Below are 26,780 nucleotides of genomic sequence, written 5' to 3' on the forward strand. Positions count from 1 at the left end.
GCTAAAAACAACTGGTTCAGCTCAAAATTTCTGAACATTTTGGCTCTCTTTCATGGACCTGGATAATGAGTAACACTGTGCAGGGACAGGGGAAAAAAAGGAAAGAAATTGTTAAGGAAGATGTGCGTAAACTACTTCGTACTTTTTAGTACTGGTGCCCAGCCATAGTTACACATCCAGCACATATTCTTTGGTACAAAGAATGTTTGTGATGTGTCTTAAAACAGTATGTTCTGGCCACAGGTGGAATTACGTTTACTTTTTCTTAAGATGAAAAAGTTCGACACTTATCAATAACCTGTAGTTTGGATTTGTGTTGTGTGTGTGGGTGTATAAGTGCATTTCAATGACAAAACTATGTCTAAAACAACCAATAAACAATATAAGATGGTGCTTAAATACATTCTGGAATTAAAACAGTACTCATTGCATTCCCTTAACAAAAGAAAGAAAAGGGAAGTTACGTCCAAACATTTGCTTTGTGCAATGTGTTGTTTTGGAATGTAGTCAGTATCGCTCGTCGTAAATAGTCAGTAGTAGCTTGGAAAACATTTTTTGGGGGGGTTTTACCAAGGCATCAGCATACTTTGGTATTTTAGCCACTCCTTGTCGGTATGTTAATTTACTTCACAGAGCAAAGCAACATGAAAGTAAAGTTTAGAAAGATCAACGGGCTGTAAAATAAGTCACAGAGTGTAAATGGGGGAGAGAAAAGAGGGAGGATGCTCCCGTTGGGGAGAGAGAAAAGGCAGAGTGGGGGAAGGAGCTGAATTCTTTGGGTGGGGTTGAGGGTTGAATGGGTACCGTAATCCAGTGCTTCTCCTTTTCAGTTGATCCTGATCCGTCTGGTTTTGCACTTAGTTACCCCTATCTGTAAGAAAAGAGACATGACATAGACAAATGTGAGTGCATACACGGTGGAAAACACTAATGTCCATGTGACTGATCATGAGTGTAACAACAAGGGCATTGGGAAGGTGACATACACAGTCAGGTGTTCTATTTGGATTGGATATTTGATTATGTAAATGTCTATGAAACACTCCAAAGCAGCTTTTAAAACATATACAGTAGTTATGAATCTCACAGTTCTTAAGTGTAATGTTATTATTTGATAGTAAATGTTACTTTATAACTATATGTTTGGTAAGGTTGATTCTATGTTGGCTCACAAGGACGGATATGTTGTTTATAAATAGCTGAATGGATAATGCTCTTGCTTCACAACTCAAAGGTCCCAGGTTTGATTGCCAGACCATGTGGGCCTTTCTGAGTGGAGTTTGCATCTTCTCCCCATGTCTGAGAGAGAATCCTTCAGGCACTCTGATTCGCACAACGCATAATGTGCTAGTCCACCACCTGTGGGCTCATAGCTCAAAATCTGTCCCGGATTTTGCACTGCTTCACACAACTGTCATGTTGCCCCAGAGGCACTGAATAAATTAAATTCAGAGGGTAAATTTCCCGTGGAAGACAAAGAATTTGATGATCAAAATTTAGATTTGATAAAAGTACATTCTGTGTAGTTACTCACTGTCTTTTTTTTTAACCTTCAAGCCCTGGTCAGCCTACATATGTTTTATGTTGGAAGAAATCTGCAGCATGTGTGCCTGACTGGCATTCGCCTCAAACAGGTGTGAGGCAGAGCGGGAGAGAGACACGTGGAAAACCCTTGAGAAGAGAGATAGAGGTGAAAGTTCGAGGTGATTCTGTTTGGTCAGGGACATGTTCCCTGCTTGTCAAACGCAAGTGTTCTCTTAGAGCCGCAAATGTGAACGTCTGATGTTACGCAATTCCATGATTTAGTGCAATGCGATGCCAAACTACTTTCTTGAACACACCCTGAATGACAGTCACATGTGTGCCACAAATGCTACCATGAGTTTAATGCGTTGTTTTTTATGGTAGCTAAATGCATTACATAACCATATGGACACTATAGGTCTCAACTTGTAGAAAATCAAACATTCAGGCTAGACAGCGGCAAAGGTTGTTGAACCCAGTCAATATTACAGCCCAGACCAGTGTTGTGCTTTTACAACCTTTTATAACCAGACATAACCGGACAGAATTTCATTTCTTAAAAATCAATGAGAAGAAGTATTTCAATTTCTTTGAAAAAGGAGCATGATATTAATGAGCACTATTAATAAATTCCTCCAAACAGGGTGTATCAAAGGATCAAACGACTATGCGCCTCCATTGTTTCTCCTGCTCTACTCAAGCATATTGCTGTGTTCTTTTCTGGGTGTGGGCCTCACCGTTTGAAGCAAATGTCATTAAACTTGAGGTGCTTATCAGTCTGAAACAATCACAACAATCAAGTATAAAAAATGATGTATATTTTTTAAGCTAACCCTGACACAATTTTTTAGTCTCTCTCATGAAATATTGTAAATCCCAAATTATTGTTGTTGTTGGTCGGATTGGCTGATGTCAGACTGGCAGCTTCACTTAGTTCTGACAGTCTACCCCATCGGCAGCTCAGTAGCTCAACACCAGAGAGTTTAGCGCTTTGAGAAGTTTGCCAAATCTTGTAAAGCACAATTCAAGTGTAAGCCAGGTCAATCTTAACTCTTCTTTCTTGAGATCAACTCAGCACTGATAACATGGAGCAACCACACTGAAATCCTGAAACATTACTTGATTTATAATAAGTGAGTCCAGTACACACAGTCTTCAGAGGCAGTGCTTATGATGTGAGTTCACCTGTTGCCACCTATTGGTCAAAAATAAATAGCTGTGGCACCTGCCAATCAGTGGTATTAATACATTACACTAAAAGTTAACATTTTCTAATTCATTGGGCATTAGAAGCAGAAAAACGTGTCTCACAATGACACAGGTAGTCGGTTATACTAGATTGGTTGAAATTTCCTCTCATAATGGCATGCAGTAGTTTGCTGGTGAACAGGCTATGGTTGATAACTACCTAATTTGACTACAATTTGTCATTAATGCTTTATGATTGCTACAAATCAAGTGTCCTGTCTCCCTCTGTTGGTCTTTTTAGGTATTGTTTTAGAAATATTCTGAACGCCCACACATTTTCAGTCATCAATCCTAAAGACAAGTTGTAAACCATGCAGGTCCTTAAATTGTGTCAAACGCTTGTAGAGAATAAAATAATACAAACAGTGTATCGAATATCAATTTAAACAAATTTCAGAAGTCTAGAAAGTTGAGAAATGATGATAATTTACCAATTGACAGCGGAGTCAAGTGGCTCTCAGCAGAGTGAAGCACTTTTATCCTCATTTGAAGCTGACACACAATTGGTTGCCTCTCAATGAATCCAGCACAAGAAGCCGGCCAGGAGTCTTTACGAACCCAGCCAATATTAACAGTACCCATGGAAACTAGCCCAAGGGAGCAATTTATTAAAAGATGGGAGCCTGTGAGGGAACAAGGGCTGTGTTTGTGCCTGTGCCTCCGAATGCCATCAGACACTATGGAGACGGGTTGGGATGCGCCCACTTCTAACTCCGACCCCCATCGCTTTTTAATATAATTGAACGCCTATATATTAGCTATTTCATGACTGTTTGACGAGATAATGATTTTAAAAGTAAAATGTGACGTACGATTGCATTACCTGTGCCTCCTCTTGTTTCGTTCGCTTGGTGAGGGTTTATCAGCGGTCTGAGAGGGAAAAAAATACAGATAAAACTTCCAAAATACGTGAACTGTAATTTGAAGAAAATAAATAACTTACAGTGTTGGTTGGCTTTTCCGTACTCTTCAGACAAGTTTTGATCATTGAGGGGGGGAAAAGTTTGTTTGCATTTATTTCCGCCTCATTTCAAAATACGCTTAAAAATATATTATTTTGTAGTTATTTATTTAAAAACAACATAAAAAATGACCTGTTTTATTATGTGAAATAGCCTACTATAAGTCTACGGTCAACTGATTGAGATGTTTTTCTCTGTTTTGCGTCCTAAATATTATTTTATCTTGCCTACTTCCGGTTCGCGTATATTCATTCACTTGACGTGTCTCCTTGGTAACGGCGGTACACCAGGTCCGGGTACCTCGCTGTGCATCCCGTTATCTTTATCCTGGAAGGGCATCACAGCAGCAGGCTATGGCGGTGACTTAGATTACAAGTACACAGAATACAAGAAGTTTCTCGTGTTTTTCACAGGTCAAAGATGACGACCTCTCACAAAGGCCGCTTTGGGTGTGAAGCAGCTCGCAGATGGAAAGCAACAGGTGAGTCTGAATGATTTGTAAGTGCAGGTTAGAGGGTTAAAGCTATCAAGGCATTGACACATTTTGAGTATTTTAGAGTAAAAACTGAAAATTGAATTGACCTACAGATTGGTGTGAGGCTGGAATTTTATTATTATGTGTTGGCTTCTTTAGATACATTTTTAGGCAACAGAATGATACAAATGACGAAATTATAATGAACACCATTTAAAAATATAACTAAATGTTTTTGCCACTGGGTCGTCCAAAGAATTTGTCTATTTTCTTTCCCTTGCCGAAATCCCTAAATAGTTTAGTGACATATACTATGCTCATTTTGCCTCTCAGGGTGTATCCTTTAAAAAAAAACAAGGGGGGGGGGGGGGGGGGGGCTTGGTTAGTCATGTTAAAGGCAGGGTCTTGTGTTTCTGCCTTTTGTGCTGATGCATCTCTAAACCACATAAAACCGCCAAACAAACCCCCGCAGACTGGACTAACACAGATAGCATCTTTCTCCTCAGTGCCAGAAAGTGAAACGTCAGGACACGGTGTGTGTGTGTGTGTGTGTGTGTGTGTGTGTGTCTTTGCAGCCTCATTAATCATGCAAATTCAACTCAGCCTTATCCAGGTCAAAGAGTCTTTTGTGGAGGTGCGCATGCTTGTGTGCGTGGGGCTTCTTGGGACGCAAGGAAGCCTAAATTATTCAGCTGATGGTGCAAGGTGCTCAAAAGAATCTCGAATGGCCCCTGCTCTTTGTGTGATGGAAACACTCAAATCTGATCAGTCGGATTTGTTTACACACACACACTACCGCCATAAAGAACTGGTGTTGTGTTACTCATAACTTTTCTTCATGTAGCTACAGTTCATGACATCTTCTTTTGTGTTCCACCTGCCCCTGCTTTAGTGCCTCCTGACCCTGCGATGAAACGTCCAGTTGGGATGCCCCAGCCCTGGCCTTTACATCCACAGAAAGCCCACCACCTGCCCCCTCAGTTCCCCCTTTTCCACACCCGCCACGCTGAGGAGAGCGCCGAGCGTCCCCACCTGGTCACCATCATCCGGCCCGGGGATCAAATTACAATTAGAAAGGTGATTTTGTGTTTGCCGTAGAACGTTTTGACAATTCAGTTTGCTAATCACTGCATGCTACGAGGCATCGAAGTACAAGGACACATGGAACATTTAAGTTGTTGCCAGATAAGAGGTTCAATGGCCATTTCTTTGACTGATCTCACTAATCTGACCTCAAATTGGCAGCTCAACACTGTCCGATGTTACACTAATACTAAATACAAGGTCAAACAATCTCTGCCCAGTTAGGAAGAATAAATGCACTGAGTATCAACAACAGTCTTATTTCTATACTAAACATTTTAAAGTAATACAGTTATTATTTTATGCTTATGATAAATCAAAGAAACATAAAAGTACACCTATGTATATTATCAAGTTTAGAAAGTTAGACAATGAAGGACCAGTATAATATATTTTTTAAGTGGCCAGTTCCATTATTGTGCTACATTTATTATTGCTGTTTTAGGTAACAGTGTTGCTAAACCGCAGAGGAGTGGTGTCTTTTGAGCAGCTGTTACTGGATCTCTCTGAAGCTTTGGGGTTCCCTCGATGGCACCGCGCCAGAGTCACACGCCTTTACACTGTCCACGCTCGTGAGGTTAGGGGTCATCGTCGTCCACTTATTTATTACAAAAAACAAAAACAAAGTACTAAGTCATTTCTTCTCCCTTATCACAGGTAAAAGGTGTATGTGACTTTTTTGGTGGTGAAGTGGCGTTTCTAGCTTTGGGGAAGGCCCGTCCAGACCTGAGCAGTGTTCAGGAGGCGCTGGAGGAGCTTTTCCCTGACGACGCTCATTATCAAGCGAGCGCGTTGAAGTCATGGGAGAAGAGGCTACGACCATCGCCCGACAAAGCCACTAAGGCCGACAGCGGATACAGCGAGGGCACAGAAAGCAGTGGCGCACAAACAAATCAGGATCAACGAAAAGACCCCAAAACGCAGATTAGGAATATGAAAAATACCAACATGTCGTTACCACAAAAAACTCCCAAAAAGACCAGAAAACAATTTCCAAACAATCTCCAGAAGCTCAGAGTAAAAGGTGGGCTGATACAAAGTCCTCCCTCTGTTATTGGGCCTTTTCCACACCAAGACGCTGTGAGAGACGTGCTTTCTCCATCCCTGTGTGACAACTGCTTAGTCCGGCGTGCAAGATGCCATCCCCAAGAACAGGTCACTGCACTCACCAACAAGGCACCACTTCCACCTGTTGTGAGGAAATCAACTGAGCGAACGACACCGGAAGAAGGAGCAAAGTTGGATGTCCCATTTGCAGCTCTGTCGCCAAAGCCAGGTCTAAATGGAGATGAAGAATTTGTCAAGTCACATCACCATATCATGAGTCCAGAGTCACTGCAGCCACACAGAAAAGGGGAGAGTTTTGCATCTCCTCTAAGTGAGAGTAACGTCACTCTCTCCGATATTGAGCAGCGTTATGATATCGGACGAGTGGTGGGCGATGGGAACTTTGCAGTGGTTCGAGAGTGTCGCCGTCGTGACGATGGGCAGACGCTTGCGCTGAAGATCATAGAGCGCTCGAAGCTGGTTGGTCGAGAGCACATGATGCAGAACGAGCTGAGTCTTTTGGGGAGCTTATGTCACCCACGAATAGTGCGTCTTTATGCACACCACCACACGGACACTCATTCATACCTCGTGATGGAGTTTGTGAGTGGGGGAGATCTTTTCGAGGCCATCAGTGAGAAGGGCAAGTTCTCAGAGCCCGAGGCAGGGATGATGGTGTCGGATGTGAGTGAAGCGTTGAATTATATTCACTGTAAGAGCATCGTCCACCGGGACCTAAAACCAGAAAATCTGCTGGTGAGTTCAAGAGTTTTTTCATACTCTGGGCATCATTTAATAATTAAAGAAATTTGGATTTTTACTTTTTCACTGTATTCTCCAACACTGTGCGTCCATGTTTTACTGCTTCAAATTAATCTTTTTTGAACATAACATTTTCATAAAATTATATTTTTATCATTCAGATTGAACACCTGACTAATGACATCTGCAGACTGAAACTAGGTGACTTTGGTCTTGCCATGGTTGTGACAGAACCAGTCTACACTATCTGTGGAACACCCACATATGTGGCTCCAGAGATTCTGCTGGAGACAGGCAAGCACCCAACTGAAACTCGAATATTGTGCATAATCAGTCTAATTCATACTGCTGCATCCATCTGACTTGTCTAGGTTATGGGGTTCCTGTAGATGTCTGGGCCCTTGGAGTTCTTCTGTATATACTTCTTTGTGGTTTTCCTCCATTTCGCAGTCGAGACAGAGACCAGGAGGAGCTGTTCCAGCTAATAAAACAGGCACATTTGCACTTTCTCTCACCCTACTGGGACCCGATTTCAGAAGGTGACACATATTTTGTACGTAAACGGTTACTACAGTACATACACAATGTGAATTAATATGTACTGTTTTGCATTGTGCGTGTGTATTTCTGTGCAGAGGCCAAGCACCTTGTTGGCGTTCTTCTTCAGCCAGATCCCTCACTAAGACTGACAGCAGAGCAAACCCTGATGCATCCATGGGTGAAGGCTATGACTTCATTCTGCCGGCAGGGGGCGCTCATGGATGACAAACACAGAGCATTACAGGCAGAGAAAATATCAAATAGACTCCCAAAACCTGCAGAAGACAAAATGACTGACAATAAACTGATCAGCTCTGAGGTTGCGTCCATTTACAATGCAGAGCTCAGCACTGAAAGACAAACTAAGACTGAAGCAGGCAGCATAGAGAGATCAACAGAAACTATACAGGCACAAGCAAAGCAAAGCTTGGATCTGCATTTAAATCTATGCGAGGAGGACAATGGGAAAGTTGTTCAAGGTGCACATGAAAAGCTGTCCATGCTAAATGCAGAATGTAATCAAATTCCAGCAAAACCTTTAAGCTCTCATCAAAACTCAGTCATGAAGGAAAGTTCATTAGTCTGCAAGACACAAGGAGATTGACTCAGGTTAAGGTGTACTGTATTGTCCCAGTGGGGAAATGTGTCCTCTGCATTTGACCCATCCTTCAATGCTGCTGGGGCATTCCGTCAGGAGCAGCACCCAGGGATCCATCTCCAGATGTCAAGCCAGACTAATGGTCAGAATCACCTGTTGGAGGATTGGCCTATTGTACATGTTTTCAGTTGATGGGGAAAACTTGAGTACCAGGAGGAAACCAATGCTCTGAGGCAAGAGTGTTAACCACTCAGCCACTGTGCCACTCAACAGAAATAAAGCACCACCCAGAACTAGACACAAGACCTGGGACCCCGACCAATCATCTATACAACTGATCACCCTGGACAACAAGCTCATTCTTTACAATAAGCCTGATTTCTCTCTCCATCTCAATTTCTGAATTGTATTCCAGTGATGAGAGTTTGAATAATGTCTGATGAGGCTCGATCAATCACAGTTTATGTAACCTATTCATCCTTTAATCATAAGCTAATCAAGAAATGTGTAATTACCTTGCTATCTGCCTACTTCTATTTTTGTCAAGATTTGTAAATACTGAAATGAGTTTCTAATGAGAATGCAAAGTATTCTGTGTACTTTAAATGCACTTTTTATATTTGAAGAGTTTAATTTAGTTTGTGTTTTGCATAGCCTGTTTACATGTTTTGTTTTATGTAATCGCTGGTCATGTTGCCCATGTATCTTGAAACATTCAAAACCAAGAGGACCTGTACCAACATGTAAAGTTACACTGTAGCTCTAGTAAAATAAGCATAGTTATGCATGTTAATGCCATGTTTCTGTAAGTGCAATTTCTGTCATACTCATATAATTCCTCACACCATATAGGGTGTATCTTTCTGTCCATTGGGGGTGGTTTAGTCGTGTCCCTTCTGATCGCAGACAGCTGACACTCTGACATCCTGCTCTACCAAACATACACAACCCCCCTGCTGCCACATGCAGTAAATCTGTTGGTACCTCACCCTGTCCTGAGGCTGAGACACATTTAAGGAAAAGAAATTCAAAAATGCCTTGGGCAAACTAAACTGGCTACTGGTTGCTGTGGCTCTCAGTGTTAGCCTGTTTTTCTTGTTCATTGTGTATGCACCATTAAGCACTGAGACCCTACTGGTTGCAACACATGCCTGAAATGTCACAAGAGGACCATTGTCATAAGAAAACGTAAAGTTTAATTGTCCTGATGCTACGCTGAGTGTGACCCCCTACTACCTTAACAGTGAGGTCACCATTTGTCGCATATCAGGTTTTGGGCACCATTCATGTCCAGGCATAATGCTGACCAAAGTTGTCTACCACGCATGCGCATTTGATAACTCTTTAAATACCCCAAGTCATCTGGCACAACAAAACATTCAGCAGCTGCCAGTCCACGGCTGGAGTGTAGTAGAGTAACAGGGATTTTCTGATAGAACTGCAATATCTACATTTAACCACAAACTTCGCTTCGATCGAGACCCTGCCTGTGTAATAACGCTCTGACCGGACTAAACATTGTAGAGTGAAGTCGGGGAGACAGATAGGAAAAAAACAAAGATGGCTGTGTAGCCAAAGAGACGGGTCCCAACACAAGTGTCTCCGTTTATCACCGACTGCAGTGCTCGTTGGTCCCGGGGACCCAGGCAGCCGGACCGGAGCAGGGACGTAGGTAATCAGCGGAGCTGGGCCGCGGATGCGCGTCGGTGTAATCTGCTGTCAATGCGAATAACGGCGTCGAGGGCACATCCACAGCTGAGTTGTTTTTGTTCTGCAAAGGGGAGGACTGTTTGTCAACGTTGCTAGCCACATATTCTGCTAGCCGCTCTGTAAGTGATCAAAACTAGTTATAATTGCTTCATTACGCAGGATAGTTGTAATAACATTTTGCGTTTGTTGTCGGTGTCATGTAATAATGAGCTTGTTGCACTGAGTGTCGGTAGGCGGAGGTCATTAATAATAAGTTAACTGCATTCCTCTCTGACAGCGTTAGCATAGTCTGCTAACAGTTAGCTGTCAGCTGACTGTGGGCTACTGTTGAGCTAACCTGCTAATATTTATGTTGCATGGGACCAGTCGCGACAGGTCTATCACAGAGTGTTTAGACCTTTATCACCATGTCGTCGCTGGATGAGAGAGACGGGGGTGTTGTGGCCGCCCCTAGCTCCTCCTCAGCCGGGCTGGGGGTCGTGGGGGCAGCGGTGGAGGCCGTGGCCGCGGTGGCAGCCATGCAGGAAGAGGTCGGATCTCGGAGAGAGGGGCCCGAGCCCGACCCCGACGACGAGCCACCCAAGAAGAAGGGCAGAGTGCCCGGGGGAGAGTCAGGGAAGCTGGAGGAGAGACTGTACTCAGTGCTATGCTGCACCGTGTGCCTAGATTTGCCCAAGGCATCTGTTTACCAGGTAAATGTGGTGTCAATCACAAATATCACACTGTCCCAATAAGGTCAAGCAATATCATACATGTGGCCCAGCCTTCTACCCACAAAGCCAACCTGTTGAATGAACTGGCCTGTGTTTGACATTTTTAGTTTTGACCAAGCCACACAGGGCCAAGTGTTCACCGCACTGAGCCAGAGGCACAGGGTGACATCTGACACACCCAGGCCAAGTGGCCAGCTATGAATTATCCCCAAATAACCCACGCAAACGCAGCCCTTCAAGTACAAAAACATTTAGAAGCCCACCTCATATGTGTCTCCGGGCCATTTGACAAGCTTAACATCATGTGGCCAAATTTTCACACCCATAAGTGCCGCCCATTCAGACTGATCTCATGATCGTGAAGCAATAATTAACTTCAGTCACCAAAGCCTCTCAATAAAACGACACACATGTGACTTGACTCAATGTGGGTGAAAGATTTTATGCCCATACAATAATGCAGAGAAGCTTCCTCCATTTGGCTTTGATGTGGGTGGTCAATGTGGTTTATAAATCATGTTGTCAAAAGCTTTATTTTCAAGGCTCCAACTCATTTTTATTTTTTTTACTCGTCTATGACCAACACCTTTGATTTAGATTAGATAAGATATTTTTGTATCAATTTCAAATTCATCATTTCCTGCACAATGGTATCGTTTCTCTTTCGTTGCACTCTTGAATTTTCTAATTCACTTTTTTGCCACGACAGTGTACAAACGGGCACCTCATGTGTGCTGGCTGTTTCATCCACCTTTTGGCAGACTCTCGTCTCAAGGAAGAGCAGGCCACCTGTCCCAATTGCAGGTACAAATACTCACATCACAAATTTGTTTGGCTCTAACCTTTGCTTATTGTTATTACAGTACACAACTGCATCACAAACTTTTAAGTCTAGAGTTTCTCAAATGTTTAACCAACAACTAAAAACAGATGTAGTCCAGGTCTATGACAGAACTACACCAATGATTTTAAATGGATGTGATCGAACCTTTTTATTTAAATTATGGCCTCAGATACTACCTAAAAGTTGTACTTCTACTACTCTCAACATGATATTACTCCGACTTGGGTTTTTATTTTTTACTTAAAACAAAAGAAGTCACAGATTACATTTTGGGGTAAGATTCCTGGAGTTACTTTTTGTTCTGGAAGTGATGTAAAGTGCATGCCTCAGATTCTGCCCATGTCAAAGCTGTGAGGTAAGGCCTTTGTTTGTGTGGTGTAGGTGTGAGATCAGCAAGAACCTGTGCTGCAGGAACCTGGCTGTGGAGAAGGCTGTCAGTGAGCTGCCGACAGAATGTACCTTCTGCCTCAAACAGTTTCCCCGCTCCAGTTTAGAAAGGCACCAGAAGGAGGAGTGCCAAGACAGGTATGTGCCACCAACACCAAAATGCATCCATGAATCCCAAGTTTTTGACCGATGAAAGTGAAGTGAGTTATTAAAGCCGTTCTGCACCACATTTCACTCAATAGATTTCACAAAGCAGGTGCACTTATTTTGTTTCAGGAGTTTTTATTGGAGAAATATAAATTTAATTCAGGCATCTTCACTGTGACCGGGCTCTCCTCAGATCTGACCTGTACATTTTCTGGGAGTAAGATATCCTATAACCTTTTCGTTGCTTTAGTCACTTACTGATAATGTTCCAGTGTCTGGACATATTTGATCATGTTTCTAATAATGCAAAAAATGTTAAACCTGAACCTGAATTGAAATCACAAAGCTACTAACTGCTTTCTCGCTTTTGTACACAGAGAGGCAACAACTACGGGGTGTTGCACAAAACGTAGCAGCATTGTAAAGTATGAAAATAGCTATACTGTATATTACGGAAAATGTTAACTCAGGATTAGATTAGATTAGATTACATTAGATTTTTATTGTCTACCAAGGTAGAAATTCATCTTTGAAAAACAAAAGACTAGGACGATACAAACATGCCCAGTAGAAAAATACTTAGGAAAAAGAAACATAGAAAAAAAACTGAAAATATATATATATATATATATTACTGAACAGTTCAGTTCATTTCTGTGTTATTGTGTTCAGGTCGCTTCTTTCAGAATTCCCACAGCACAGGGATTAAAGATTTCTTAATTTCTTAAAGATTTCTTTTTAGCCAGTGGAACTCGGTATCGCCTCCTAGAGGTTAGAAGCTCAAACTGAGGGTTCAGAGGGTGAGTGGAGTCAGAGGAAATAGCTCGAGCTTTGTCACTGCCCTCTCCTTGTACAGCTCACTCAAAGGTCTCTGAGGTCTTAGAGCACAGTGACGGCACCTAGTTCAATTTATCTTGCAATATAAAACGTTTTCTGGCGACTAAAAGATTCCATGTAAATGTTTGAAACTTTCAGTGTGTATGAAAGTTTTAATTATGCAATCTTAAACTTTTAGAGATAGCTATTGATCAGATTCTGCCTACTATGGAAAGCTGTCTTATCTGCCAATATAGCACTGACTGTCCTGCGTTACCATGGAGATCGGCTGCAATGCGTCACTTAAACTGATATAGTTGAAATAATGTTAACCTTTTTTTAAACATTTCAAAGAACTAGGATGTTTGTGGTTTTTGCACTGAAATGATGATGGCAAGTCATGGAGAAGTTTCAATAAGTGTTTGTCCAGGATATTGGTCAAAGCGACGGCATTTAATACAAATGGAGGCTTTAGGTTGGTTTCCATAGAGACAGATGACCCCGTGCTGGTTGCCATGAGAACAGCCATGACAGGCACGATATGTTTCATGATGTTTTAGTCTCGCAGATTTGAACTAAAAACTCTGCTAATAAAGTGTTTAGTTGTGATGTCAATAATCCATTATCCATCCATTATTACCATAGAAATGTGTTTAAAATACCTGTAGTCTCACTTTCTTTTGTGGCAAAAACAATATCAGATATTGATTATGAAACACTTTGTCTCTTAGTACTCACTTCTCTTGTTCTGGGAAGTTAGTTCTTTGCAGTGTCTTTATTCACACTGTCTTAATTAGCCCTGCTTCACAACCTGGAATAATTAGCACCTTTGATATTCTTAGAAACTTGTACTTATTGCAAGTACGTATCATGCATTCATCACAACACACTTCTGTGAAGGGTCTAATTGAGATGAGGCTGTGTTTTCTCCTTCCTGTGGGCTGTCTTTGACGCAAACTTGCCATTATGTTGTCAGGGTGACACAGTGCAAGTACAAGAGGATTGGCTGCCCTTGGCAAGGTCCTTTTCATGAGTTGCCAGCGCATGAGAGCGAGTGCTCCCACCCCACAAAGACTGGTACAGAGCTCATGGGAATCCTGGGAGAAATGGACCAGAGCCACCGCAGAGACATGCAGCTATACAACGGCATCTTCAGCCTGTTATGCTATGAGAAAATTGGGTTTACAGGTAGAGACATACATCCTGTCATTGTGATAATTATTACTCCACCTTGTGCTGAAAGGACTTTGATACATGTCTCCCCAGAGGTACAGTTCAGGCCGTACCGCACAGATGACTTCATCACTCGCCTATATTATGAAACACCGCGCTTCACTGTCCTCAACCAGACCTGGGTACTGAAGGCCCGCGTCAACGACTCTGAGCGAAACCCCAACCTGTCCTGCAAGCGCACGCTCTCCTTCCAGCTCATCCTCAAGAGCAAGGTACGCTCAAACTCACAAACTGTCCTGGTTTACTTTATCTTTGAAGGAGAGAAAAGTTTGAGCTATGAATCACTGTGGCTCTCTGTGAATCTAATTAAAGATATTCACAAACAAGGCCATATGTGATGTTTTTTTCTTATTGGCACTGAACTTCGAGTGTTTTTCGCAGGTGAACTCTGCCCTGGAGTGCTCCTTCTTGTTGCTGAAGGGTCCCTACGATGATGTACGGATCAAACCTGTTATCCACCATCACTGTTTCAGCAACGACACCAACGAGACAGAGTACGTGCTCCTGCCCATCTCCGACTCGGTGGAGTGCAACAAACTGCTGGCCGCCAAAAACATAAACTTGCGCCTCTTCATCTTCCAAGTCCAAAAATAAATGTGTGAACAGAGAAAAGAAGTAGGAGGAGGAAGATTTGTTTAAGGCAATGTTGAAGAGAGTGTTATAAATGAGAGAAGGATGCCACTGAACCACTTAATACCTCTTAACACCTACATAAATCCACGCATTGCACACATGCTTACATATCTACAAATGCACACCACTAATTTACACTTACCTCCTTGGGCAAAGAGGTCAGACCCCATGCTCCGGGGCAGCTGTGATATATGCTATAGTGATGCCTGGGCATTGACGTGAGCGAGGTGGGTCAAAATCTAACAATGTACGACTCAGGTGAGGGGCTCTTTGGGGCAAGAGAAGGGGGATTCAAGAGGGGTGGTTGATGGTTGGAGTGCACCTGTTTGAAACCACAGCCAAAGGTAGCACACGCCGACCAAAGCAGGATTTATGCCTAATGCACATACGGTCTCATATGTGACACTGAAACAAAAGACACATGTCCCAAAGACGATGGTAAAAAACAAAAAAAACAAAAAGCTGGAGTGTTGTTGTTTTTTTGGACATGTGAATGTACTGTGTGTCTGCGTCCTTTTATTGCTTTTTCACTCGCTTCTCTATTTTTTTTGTTTTTTGTTTTTTGTCTTTTCTTTTTCCAAACCACCACCTTTTGTTCTGTTGTTGCCAAAGTGTCCCGAGTCAGACTTTGCCAGAACAGATCTCGCCCCGGCACTGCTCACCCTCAGCTTCACCTTCCAGAGGAGAGATGGCCCTGACTGCTTCCACATTTTCTAGCTTTTTATTTCATATTAGCTGTGGTTTTATTTAACCTCTGATTAACTAATGCTATTTTATTTTACTAAGCCCTATATATTTAAGTACCTGTGTGTGAACATTGTTATTTTTTTTTCTCCCTTTTAGTTTGGATTTTTTAACGTGTGGCTTGCGGACTGTTTGTTGTGAGAAAAAAAAAAAAAAAGATCTTGACTTGAGATTTCCTTTTGAAACAGTACAATCCCCTTTGCGTAGAGGGAGCTAACAAAGAAGCTGTGATCATGGCATCTGTTGGGCATTGCAGTGGCCCTCAGGAAAATCAGTTTCATAGGAGATTGGGTGCGTGTGTGTCCGTGTGCATGGCAGAGACAGTGGGTAAAGATAGTGTTAGATTTACTTGAACAAGAATGAGAAGTTGTTACTTAAATAGATGATACTGTAAAGCAGACTGATCTCTCTCCTCCTGACCTCTTCTTCTTTTACTTCTGTGTTTTAATGCTTTGTCTCTATGCCAGTGGACTCACTCATCTCACTATGGCTGTACATGTGCCTTTTATTAAAAGATCATGGAACCTGCACCTGCATCTGTGTCTGACTAGAGACGTGATCATTGTAGTAATTGTAATATTTTAGGCGTCAATTTGATCTGGTCATGAAGTTCAGTATTAAACCTTTAATTTAGATGACCACCTCAAACTGTATAAAAGTGGGACAAATTCAGAAAGTTGGTGGGACAGATTTGAGGGGGGGGGGGGGGGGGGGGGGGGGAGTCGTTCCAAAAACACAATATTGTAATATACTGTAGTAGCGACTTGTCCGGGCTTGTTGCAACATAATCTGCACTGCCCTCGTTTGAGCGTAAGGCGGCGCTAAAGTCACACCCACATGAAGTGAAGACTCGGATCAAATGATTTCCTGTTTGAATAAGAAAAATCCCCCAGAGACTAATGTGATTTGTACACTTGATATTTGTGCTGTGATTTGTTACAACAGTAATTTCTTCTCAAATATCCAAACCTAATTTAAACTCTATAAATAAACAATGGTATTCTCAACGCGTGGACAAAATAATTATAGACATGACCAGGAGGCTTGGTGATATATAAAAGTGGTTGTCAGTGCAGCCACAAAACTTTATTCTATTCACACAGTGCATTTTGTCAAAACACAATATATAATTTAATATCAATATAAAACTCCATTTGTGAATATAAATAATTCATCCAATACAGCAGCTCTTGAATATACTCTAAGCTTTGGTACAGAGTGTGCGCGGGTTTTCCCTTTTCTGGTACATGCTCGTAACGTGAGAACACTAAACCCTGTGAGCAACACCAGGAAGTGAGGGCGACAGAAAAGGTGTCTTCGTGTGTATCGTTTATTCTCACAGGAACTTAAAGCATCATGACTCTATGCATCGTCAGTACTGCGCGCTCCAGGCCGGGACGCTGAGGTTGGTGCATGTGGGGGGGTGGCAGGTGCCGTGCTGGGATGGTGCAGGCATGACGCAGCAGTAGCCCCCCTCTGTACCCATAACTTTGCTTTGGGGGTAGGACAAAGGCGCGCCTCCCTGCAGAGAAACAGAGCGGGTGAGTTGTGGAGACATTGGCGCTAACAAGCTCTTTCACGACTGTTTTCACACAGAGGTTGGAGCAGAACAGGGGAATAGCACCTTTGGGTGTTGTTGAGTGTTTACCTGAACCAGGCCACACTGATGAGACACCATCGGTGTGTAGCTCCCCATCACAGTCTGAGTCTGAGGCGCAGAAGTCTGCTGCACCGCTAAAGCCGGAGCATAGCCAGCTGCAAACAAAGTCAAGTCCGTAAATTATTGGCACTAAAAGTTTAACTGATATCTTTTCTTTTGTTTTATTTAAATGATAAGTTAATTGGGGGGATCTGGTGATATTGCCCACTTCTGTAACCATAAACATTTTACCATTTGATCTTAATCTATTTTTATGCATGCCCTTATATTTTTATATTTTAAAAGCTTTTATAGTTAATTATTGTGAAGCTGTTCACTAACAATGGCAATAAAACCTATTCTGATTCTGATATAGTAACACTCCACTTGATGCAGCCACTGTTTATAATTTATGTTTTCATTCTCCTCGGGCAGTGAAGGAGACTTATATATTTGGAGGAGACTTATATATTTGGAGGAGACGTATATTTGGAAAATCTTTGGCGAACAAACTAAAACCTGCCAAACTAAGACGAGCTTTACCAGTAAGATTGTTTATGTGCTGAGGGAGCTACCGAATACACTTTACTGCGCCTACACTCTGGAACAGAAGCTACTTTTAATCAACCTCTATGTTTGTCTGGGGAGTTTTTCACTGAGATGAGTAGAAGCAGCAGGAAAAGAGACCGGTTCACTGTGAGACCTTGAGACCACATCTCTGACAGTGTAACGGCCCCCTCCTCTACTGCTGTGCTCGCAGCTCACAGGCACTCACACACACACACACACACACACACACACACACACACACACACGCACACACAGACACACACGCACACGCACGCACACGCACACACACAGTACTATAGCGGTACCAGAGGCAGTAAATACCTGTGGGCTGTGCTGTCTGGCTCAAAACGTGCGGGCCCGGGGAGCCTGGGCGACAACTGTGCTGGGCTGAGGTAGGGTGCTGGCCATAGTAATAGACAGGCATCTAAAAAGGAAATGCTCGAGGTTAAAAATATCGATCTGATCTTCGGTGAACATGATCTTAGGTGTAATTATGTTATAAACACAAGTTATCTTTTGACAAACCCTTTTTTTGGTTTTGGATGAACAACCAAAATAACATGTTTTCACTCATTCATTACATATCACACAAAACCATCCATAACAAATACAAATATTCATTCAGACTGGCATGTCAAACCATTTACTTTAAGGGTGTGTTCCAAAAGTGAATAAATAGCTTTCTACATTGCAATTGAAAGTATCAGGTTTAATTATCCATGTACAGTCCTCCGCATGTCAGGTGTCAAAGTAACCACAACCCCCTCTTTCAGATTGTCAAGATGCTTTGTTTAGGTACATACTGTAAGTACCTGAGGTGAAGGCTGGCAGTAGTTGGGTGGGTTGGGGAGTGAAGAAGGGGGCGGTGCTCCATAGACATGATATGCCTGATTGGGAGGGTACATGGGCGGGGCTTCGCTTGTTGATTGACAGTTCACTGTCACATGAGCAAACTGAGAAGAGAGGTCTTCAATCTGTGGGTAAAAAGGGTCAGCTCTCAGTAGGAAACTAACAGGAGGAAAGTTAAACCTCTTGTATTGTTTCTATTGTGTTCTGTGGCAATCAGTTCTGGTTAAACTTCTACACCGATTATGCGACAATTAAGCATTAACTGTGATTTTTTTAGGATTTTTTACTCAGTTCAACCTCAGCATTATAGGTTTGGAAACTGTCTGAATGTCTCTCCCTGCTCTTTACCCTGGGCTGGCCTGTCTAATAAAACCCGCAGGCCAAAAATTAAAATTATTTCATACTAACCCATACTCTAATTATAGTTGTTCTGTTTTTAACATACATTTAAGTTTAGGTAAATCCCAGAAAGGTACAGCCTCTACACGTTATTCTCAGGAAGTAAAAATATATGAATAAATAAATAGTGTTTATAATAGTTTGAACATTTCCCCTATTGGGCTTGAATGTAATAACAATAGAGTGTGAATGACATGAGAGGAGCTTAACACATACAGCGGCGTATGGCTGTGCGGGCGTGACAGGCAACATCTGTGGAGCCGTGTAAGAGACCGTGGAGTACTGAAGCACCTGCACAATGCACAGAGGTAGAAGATAAGACCACTCCGCATTTGGCTGCGTTTTGCATCCAACATGTCTCTCTGTTGAGTTACCTGCTGTTGTGGAGCCGAGCCCTGGAGCGGCGGCTGGCTTCTGATTGGCTGCTGGCTGTCAGGAGGGTTGTACACCGCAGGGGTCCCATCTGGGTTGAGAAAAGGTTGCCCTGATGAAAATAAAGTAAACATGAGTTAGGCTAAAGCAGTTTTTTTTATAAACGCTGTAGACTGCACTGCAAAATGTAAAATCTATAAACTGTGACTGTGAAAGTATTTAATGGATAAAAAAAATACTACACCAAGTTCCTGCCTAGTAAAGTGCAAATGTCATGGGTGAACGTTAATGGTTGAAAGGAAAGAAAATATGAAATGAAAAAGCTTATCCATAAATAAAGGTAACATTGGGCAGGTCAGTCAAATGAAAAAAATAATGTATTACTATAAAGATAGTTTTGATTCACTCTAACTTTGGAAATTAGTCGTTAGTACCAGTGTGAGGGTTGACCAAGATGCTTCCTGGGGGAATGCCGTTCTCCATAATGTAGGTTGTATTAGCAGCCTGTTCTTCCACGATGGGAGGAGGAGAAGAGTGGGGGCCATTGGGAGGCAGTCTGAACAGAGTGATGGAGCCTGAGAGAACAGGATGGAGATGAGGAAATGACAGAAATGTAAAAATGAAAACGGAAAAAAGAGGTCTTTATTAACACTGCACAGGAAATTGGAAAAGTCATTATGTGTATTATACAGATTCTTCATCTGTCTTTGCTATAACATATCTGTCTTTCTGATGACGTGATGAGCCCTAGAGGTGTTGTGTGAAAATTTACAGCTATAGTGTGAAACTTCATGAATCGAGTTGAATTTTCACACCAGAAGAACTTTCACTGCTTTCCCCCAATTAGATGGTACTGAATCAAGAGCAGACATGATTTACACAGTGATAATCCCAAGTAGGGTGTAAAAATAAGACAGATCTCATGCAGGTACGCGAGTGTTGCAAAGAGTGTTGCCAACAGAGACTATATTTGCACCTTAAAGGTGAGACAAGCAGGCGTTAAGAAGGAAAGAAATTGTATTCTGACGCAAGTTTTCAAAAACTCACCACGTGAGTCCCAGCTGTTGTTGGCAGTTTGCCAAGTTTTGGTGGCGGGGCTCGACCACTGGAAGGAGGAATCTGAGTCAGTGCTGCTCCAAGGTTGAGGGTCGCTGCTATAGCGACAATCGGTGTCAAAGCTGCTCTGTCTGCTGCTGCCTGTCCAGCTGGAGCCCGAATTGTCACGGCTTCCTCTGTGGAGTACATGGAAAATTACCATAATCATTTTTATTCAACCAACATTCATGCAACAAAGAACATGGCACAGAATATTTCACAAGACTATTATACAGTAATGTAGGTTTAGTGCCTGGGCAATTGACAGAGACACACAGTGTAAATAAATATATAAATAAAACTTAAGTAGGTCCTTTCTGCATTCAGCTGCTCTGAAAAGCTGTGTCGAGCTGACCGGATTAAGATGATAAATGACTTTGCATAGGTGCAGACTAGTCTACCTGAAGAGCTGCCTTCTCCTCTGGGTCTCCGCATATGGATTGCACTCCTCCACAGCCCTGCGCCAGGCACACAGACAGTATATTAATGCTCTCATCTAAATATAATAAGCTGAAAAAGTGCATGAAGAGCACTCTGCAGGCAAGGTTACCTGGTTTCTGTATGGGCGGTCTCCTGGGTGCTCTATGTGGAAAAGAGCAGCAGAGAAATTAGAATCTCTCCTCGCAATGGCACATGTATACTTATCTGCTGGTTCTGTGCTTTACCTCTGGGTTGACTGTTGGACATTGGTTGAAAATTCGGTCTCGAGCTCTTTGGTACTCCTCTTCTCGCTCCTCCATTGACTTACTTTGCCTCTCTCGTAACGCGTGGAGCCGGGGCTGTGTCTGTGAAGCACCAACAGGTCAACATGCTGATAGGGCACGATCAATGCTAATTATTGTGGACAGTTCACAGAGACGGACAGCTTGAGAAGGGAAATGACAAGCTGACCTGGTCATCTAAGCTGCTGTCTCTCTTCAAAATAACCTTCCATCTGTGGATCTCTTCCCTTTTGTCTTCTTGAATGTCTTCCAAAAAGCGTCGCTCTGGTCTGAAACACCGCAATGCCCACTATAACTTTACATATAACTATAACTATAAAAGCATAAACAGAATGAAAGCCATGAAATTCTTACATGCGTGTGTTGCTGGTCTTGTTAATTATGACAGATTTGCCGGTCTGGTCCACATTGTGCTCCATGCCAAAATAGGCGGCCACCCGATGAACCAGCATGCGGTGGTAGGACGACATGTGGGGAAACTTCTTAAAAGGGCTACCAAAGAGAAAAAGGAGTAAGAAGAACAAACACACAGAGTACATTAGATGAATAAGCTAAATAATTGTTAATGACTGTATAAGAGGAGGAACAGGTTTGATTGTCACACTTTTAAGCACATCAAAAATGTTCTGTGTATTCTCTGTAGTCTTTATTTACTTCATCTTTCTAACCATAATGTGTGCAGTAATTAACAATAGCTATTGCTAATATTTAGTATTATAATAAACATTTGTATTCCACTTCTGTGGAATATTTGGGACAAAACCCAAGCAACTTTATGCTTTTTGTACTGAAGTCAAACGTCACATAAAGGTGCATCATGTTGCACATATCCAGAGAAATATTAACATTATACAGTGAATAAGCAGAGCATTTCACACTTTCTCTGGCCCAGTGTAACAGTAATACAATCTAAATGTCAACACCACTTCAGCGTCCCAGACCCTCATGCACTGGTTACAAAGGGTCCAGCTGGTGAAAAGGTTTAGCAAGTTACTCTCAGTCAGAAACAGTGCTTTTGCAAAAGGGCGGTCAAGTGGCTCATGTTGGCTCAGACCCAGTTCATAGGCACAGACTTCCATGACTTGTCAGATATGTTGAGTACAACACTAAAAAAGCTGTATGGGCAGAACTGTGATGTATGAGGTGAAAAACCCATTTAAATTAGCATAAAATCAATGGGTCGCATGCACAGACACAGACCTATTGCTGGTAATGAAGTCGATCATGTCTTGCTCCAGTTTAAGTAGCATCATGCGCTCCCTGGGGTTACTGTTGAGTGTATCAACGATGAACTGTTGTAAGTCTATGCCGGTGGAGTCAGTATACTCCACACTGGGCTCTAAGAAGAAGTACCAGAATGTCTTACAAGGTAATAAAGATAAAACTGCAATATTAAACACCCTAGAGGCCTTAATCTAAATAATGGCACTGCCATTCAAGTTCTATTACATTTTATTTGCTCTTTTTGTCTTTCCTTTATGAGATATAAAGTGCACACCTACCTTTGGATAAGGACCTTTTCTTTGGATCTATACTCTTATCTTGGTCATCTGATTTGCACAAACTTATCTCATTGTCATTGCTACAAGAGATATTTGCCTCTGGCAATATCTATAAAAAGAAGAGTAAGTTTTGTAATAACAATTATAAATGGAGAAAGTGCGGTTGCATCTTTTTACAGCAGTACCTCGTCGACTGGGGGCGACTCCTCACAAACAGCTGCACTCCGCTTCAACTTTCCTTTGGCCTGAAATTTGCACACAAGTAAGCAGTATTATGAATTCATAAACATGGACAATCGATATTCAGTAAGAATGAATAATGCGAGGCAGAATTACTTTAGCTTACCTTGACTTTTTTCTTTGGTTGCACCTGGTTACAGTGTATCTGTGGCGGAGGATATCATTTGTTATAAAGGGAGCAGGGGGTGCAGAGAAGCAGTTGCATAATTTGGGTATGCGAGAGAGATTAATTAGTTTAACTTACAAAGGACTCGGGTTTGTTACACTCCCCCTCGTCCTGATTGTTGAGACACAGTGACGGCGTGGAGCGGTCCGTGGCGCCACATGACGTCATGGCGACGGAACAGTTTAGCACTTCAGTCATTCTGTAAAATGAAAACATATAAAATATTACTGATTGAAATGTTTTGTGTTGTGTTACACAGAGAATTGCAATTGTTCATCAATTATGAAGCTTTGCCAAATGACATGTTTTTATAGCTTCCACCTTAACATCAAATTAACATATTTTTAATATCCGTTTTGTTTGAATGTGGTCTGTACCTACGAACTGTTTAATAGAGAGATTTGAAGGTGACTGATGAGGTCATATATTCCATGATCCCACAGGGCAGCTCGAAACGCAATTATCCTCTCCACTCTCAGGTGTCCCTTTCTCTGCTGACTCCTCTCTGCTGATGGGGAAAGAGCAGAGGAACAGAGACATGCTTTAATGGTCACTGTAAAACATGCAAACAAAAACATATATGAGCCAGCTGCTGCAGTCCCTTAAAATGACATAAAGTGGCTAATTTGTGCGCTTGTGCGTTCAACTCTGTCTAGGCCTCCCAAACGCTTCCTGGCTTTACACTTAATTGGTGCTTAGCGTGTATTGCTGCCTGGGCATAGGCTGGGGGCCTCTGCTTATTGGCAGGGCTTGCACTTGTCTATTTACATGAATGCAACACATGTGTATGTGTTCGAGCATGTCAAAGAGCTTTTCTTAGAAACAGCAGCTGTGGGGAGAATCATCCGATCCGCCAGCAAAGATATTCCCAGAATGCCAAGCTGAGGCTCTGATCTCTTTGGTAAGAGTATTGCAGAGACCAAGGACGCACACACATGAGAGGAAGTGGCATTCCTCTGTCTCCTCCAAAGGGCCAACTGCGCTCAGCGGGGACACAGGGCGCTGTACCACGGAGCTCAGGGGGACACTTATTCCCGTAACACCTGGGACTGATAACAAGCTCTGTGGATGCTCAGGAACACGGTTATTTAACACCTGACTGGAGATAACAGCACTTTTACCAAGATAACATCCCAGTATGCCTTGGCATAACTGTGACTTCTTAAAGACAAAATACAACAGATGCCATTTCCAGAACCATCTCAGCATGGCAGACAGACTTTGAGTATCTGGCTGTGGCTATCAAGGAAAAAACTGCACAGTATTTAAGCTCTTTAATGGCTGTTTAGAAAGTAATAACTTGTGTAACTGCCACAGGGGTATTGTAAGACTGTGTCGCTTTTACAGCAAATAAACGATGTCTGTGTGAACTGAAAATCTTCAAGGCAAATTAATCATACAGTGACGGCTTCTTTAGTTAATTACAGGAGGGCCCACAGCCTTCCACAGTCACACAATGACATGCTTCTGTGTGATGAAGATAAAGGGAGTGTGATATCTTTTCAATGACCATCAAAATTAACTTGAAATTAATTATACTCATTAATACTCACTATTGCTTCTTCATCTTTCTGGGACATATAATTAGGATGTCCAAACGCTGCCGGGAGCGAATGGATTTGAATTTTTAATGTTGGTCATAACATCTGACCTTACATTGATATGTGCAATATGCGCTACTAAAAGTCTATCTCCTCACAAAGACTGCCGCCTGTTAATGCACAGTGAAAAATAGCACCCTGGCTCTGCCTCTGAGCTGACATTTGCTGTGTGGCAGAAACAGCAGGAGATCTGTGCTTCTGTCGTAGAGTGGTGGTCGACTGCAGCCCCGAGACGGTGCACACAAACACTCTACAGGACATAATAACACAGGACTTTCCCACATGCATCGCTGGCATTTCCATCCCTGCTGCGGTGTACTTTACCCAGCTCCACCACAGAGCGACACCCTGCTACAGCTGACCCCGTCCCCACACCTACAGCTAGTCTGCTTTCAGCGAAACATCACACTTGAAGAGAAAATAAGAGGAAGTGTCTTGATTTTGTAGTGCATCATAGTCTGTGACTGCTCCGCAATAACAGAGGAGAAAATGACACAATAAGACTGAGAGGCGAGAGAATGAGAGCGAGCAGATGCACTACAGAGGAAACAAGATGAATGGGAGGCTCAGGGAGAGGATGAGGGAAGATGAAGAAGAATCTGTGGGGACTTTAAAGGTGAGCAGAGGTGAAGGAAGCCCATGCAAGAATAGAAGAATTAGTGATAGAATGGATTGCAGCTCTCTGGGCTTTTCAGCCGACGGCCGTGAAGAGGGGATTTGAGTAAAGCTACCAGTTTTTGAGCTGAGTGCTGCAGAAGCGTTGGCCGCCCGGGGAGAAGGTGTGACACGATCATTAGCGCGTGACGGATGGCGGCGGGAGGCAGGGAGCGCTGTACCCGCTACATCACCATCCATCTGCTGCTCTGCTCTGAGCCCCAGCCTTCGAGCACTCACCCCCAGGATGCCTTTATTCTCCAGCCAAGGCCGCCTGGCTCATCCACACTGACCAGGCAGGCCACTGGGAAAATATCCAAACACTACATGGATGATTGACCATTGTCACTAAACTAAGTTAGGTTAGGTCCTTAAGCATAGTTCAATCTTGACTAAGGCCTGAGCACAACTATCACTCTTTGATCACTCTTTATACACCGTTATTTGGCGTCCTTCTCGTGGCACTTGTGTTACATTGTGCCACGTCTTAGAAAATACCTTCAAAAAGATGGGGAGAGCGGGCGAATGTGACTGCTGCTCATAACAGGTTAGTGTGTAATTGTGCGTCTGCATCAGATAAAAAGATTTCACTTTTTCCTCCTCAGCTTGGAGCTCATTAGGAAATGATTCAGTGAGACTTAAACCTGGGGAGCAGGTCTCTTTGGTTTAAAATGATTATTGAGTCTTGAGGCAGACACAGCAGAGCCGCCGTGCTTTGTTTATCCATAATCTGCACAGGCTGTGCCCCTAAGCCTGTAATTGGCTGCTTTTCTCTCTTTCTATAGGGGGTTTTTCTTCTTCTTAACTGATTCTTGCTCATACACACTCCACCTGTGCAAGCATCCGTCTCTTTCCAAGCAGGCAGCCTATATCTGGTCCGCTTCCTCTGCCAGACAGGTTGAAGAAAATGGGGCATACATTATTCCACAGCTCTTTAGGAGATAAGCAAGAAAGTAAAAGTAGGGTGCACATTTAGGTTACATTGTCCTTTGAGTCCTCAGCACCTGAGCAGAGAGAGCCTCTTTACCAAAGTGACTTGTGGGTGGGACTGCTGTGAGCTCAACAGATGCACCCAAATGGGAACAAACCACACACAAACCTGCACCAACTCCACAACACAAAACCACCACAGTGTCAAGTGCAACGGGGCCTGACCCCCACAGGTGTCTTCTTTGCACAACTTTGACCCACATTGAGACATAACGGCGTTTGTGGCGGGACGGCCCCGGTGTTGGGTGGCTCGTCGCAGTGTCCCGCCGGAGAAGCGTGTGTCGCATTACTTTGACCCGGCACACCGGCTATTTTTACGCGGGACAGTTGCGCCCTCGGCTCCGGCACTTCGCCGCGCTGTCAGCTGCTTGTGTGGGTGCAGGAGCGGGGGAAGAGGGGAAAACCAGGCAACCACAGCGAAATAGACAAAAACACAGAGGGAGAGGTAACTATAAAAGCCAATTGAAGTCGTGAAAAACACTCACGGCAGTAAACCACGAAGCACCAGCGGCACT

At 42.9% G+C, this 26,780-nt stretch overlaps 3 protein-coding genes across 3 annotated transcripts; 2 read left to right on the forward strand and 1 right to left on the reverse strand.

Annotated features, from left to right (window-relative positions):
• Positions 1–4,052: 4,052 nt before the first annotated feature.
• On the forward strand, positions 4,053–7,586 carry dclk3 (doublecortin-like kinase 3; the record flags this gene model as incomplete). The annotated part of the gene is made up of 6 exons (XM_079570325.1): positions 4,053–4,215; positions 5,102–5,286; positions 5,738–5,869; positions 5,950–7,095; positions 7,263–7,395; positions 7,552–7,586. The coding sequence occupies exons 1-6, from the start codon at positions 4,155–4,157 to the stop codon at positions 7,584–7,586; spliced, it is 1,692 nt and encodes a 563-aa protein (XP_079426451.1). The 5' UTR covers positions 4,053–4,154.
• Positions 7,587–9,581: 1,995 nt separating this feature from the next.
• Positions 9,582–15,987, forward strand: zftraf1 (zinc finger TRAF-type containing 1). Its single transcript, XM_079571593.1, has 7 exons — positions 9,582–10,068; positions 10,316–10,641; positions 11,372–11,466; positions 11,888–12,031; positions 13,833–14,044; positions 14,123–14,301; positions 14,471–15,987. The coding sequence occupies exons 2-7, from the start codon at positions 10,357–10,359 to the stop codon at positions 14,681–14,683; spliced, it is 1,128 nt and encodes a 375-aa protein (XP_079427719.1). The 5' UTR covers positions 9,582–10,068; positions 10,316–10,356; the 3' UTR covers positions 14,684–15,987.
• A 527-nt stretch (positions 15,988–16,514) lies between these two features.
• arpp21 (cAMP-regulated phosphoprotein, 21) lies at positions 16,515–23,525 on the reverse strand. Its single transcript, XM_079570286.1, has 19 exons — positions 23,398–23,525; positions 23,099–23,219; positions 22,961–22,999; positions 22,800–22,859; positions 22,615–22,723; positions 22,313–22,451; positions 21,467–21,604; positions 21,282–21,381; positions 21,056–21,175; positions 20,941–20,972; positions 20,792–20,848; positions 20,343–20,527; positions 19,730–19,870; positions 19,298–19,407; positions 19,140–19,214; positions 18,488–18,649; positions 17,997–18,099; positions 17,115–17,221; positions 16,515–16,988 (listed from the first exon to the last, which is right to left on the reverse strand). The coding sequence occupies exons 2-19, from the start codon at positions 23,216–23,218 to the stop codon at positions 16,839–16,841; spliced, it is 1,947 nt and encodes a 648-aa protein (XP_079426412.1). The 5' UTR covers position 23,219; positions 23,398–23,525; the 3' UTR covers positions 16,515–16,838.
• Between the last annotated feature and the right edge of the window lie 3,255 nt (positions 23,526–26,780).

This window comes from Gobius niger, assembly GCF_951799975.1.
Source record: "Gobius niger genome assembly, chromosome: 14".
Lineage (NCBI taxonomy): Eukaryota > Metazoa > Chordata > Actinopteri > Gobiiformes > Gobiidae > Gobius > Gobius niger.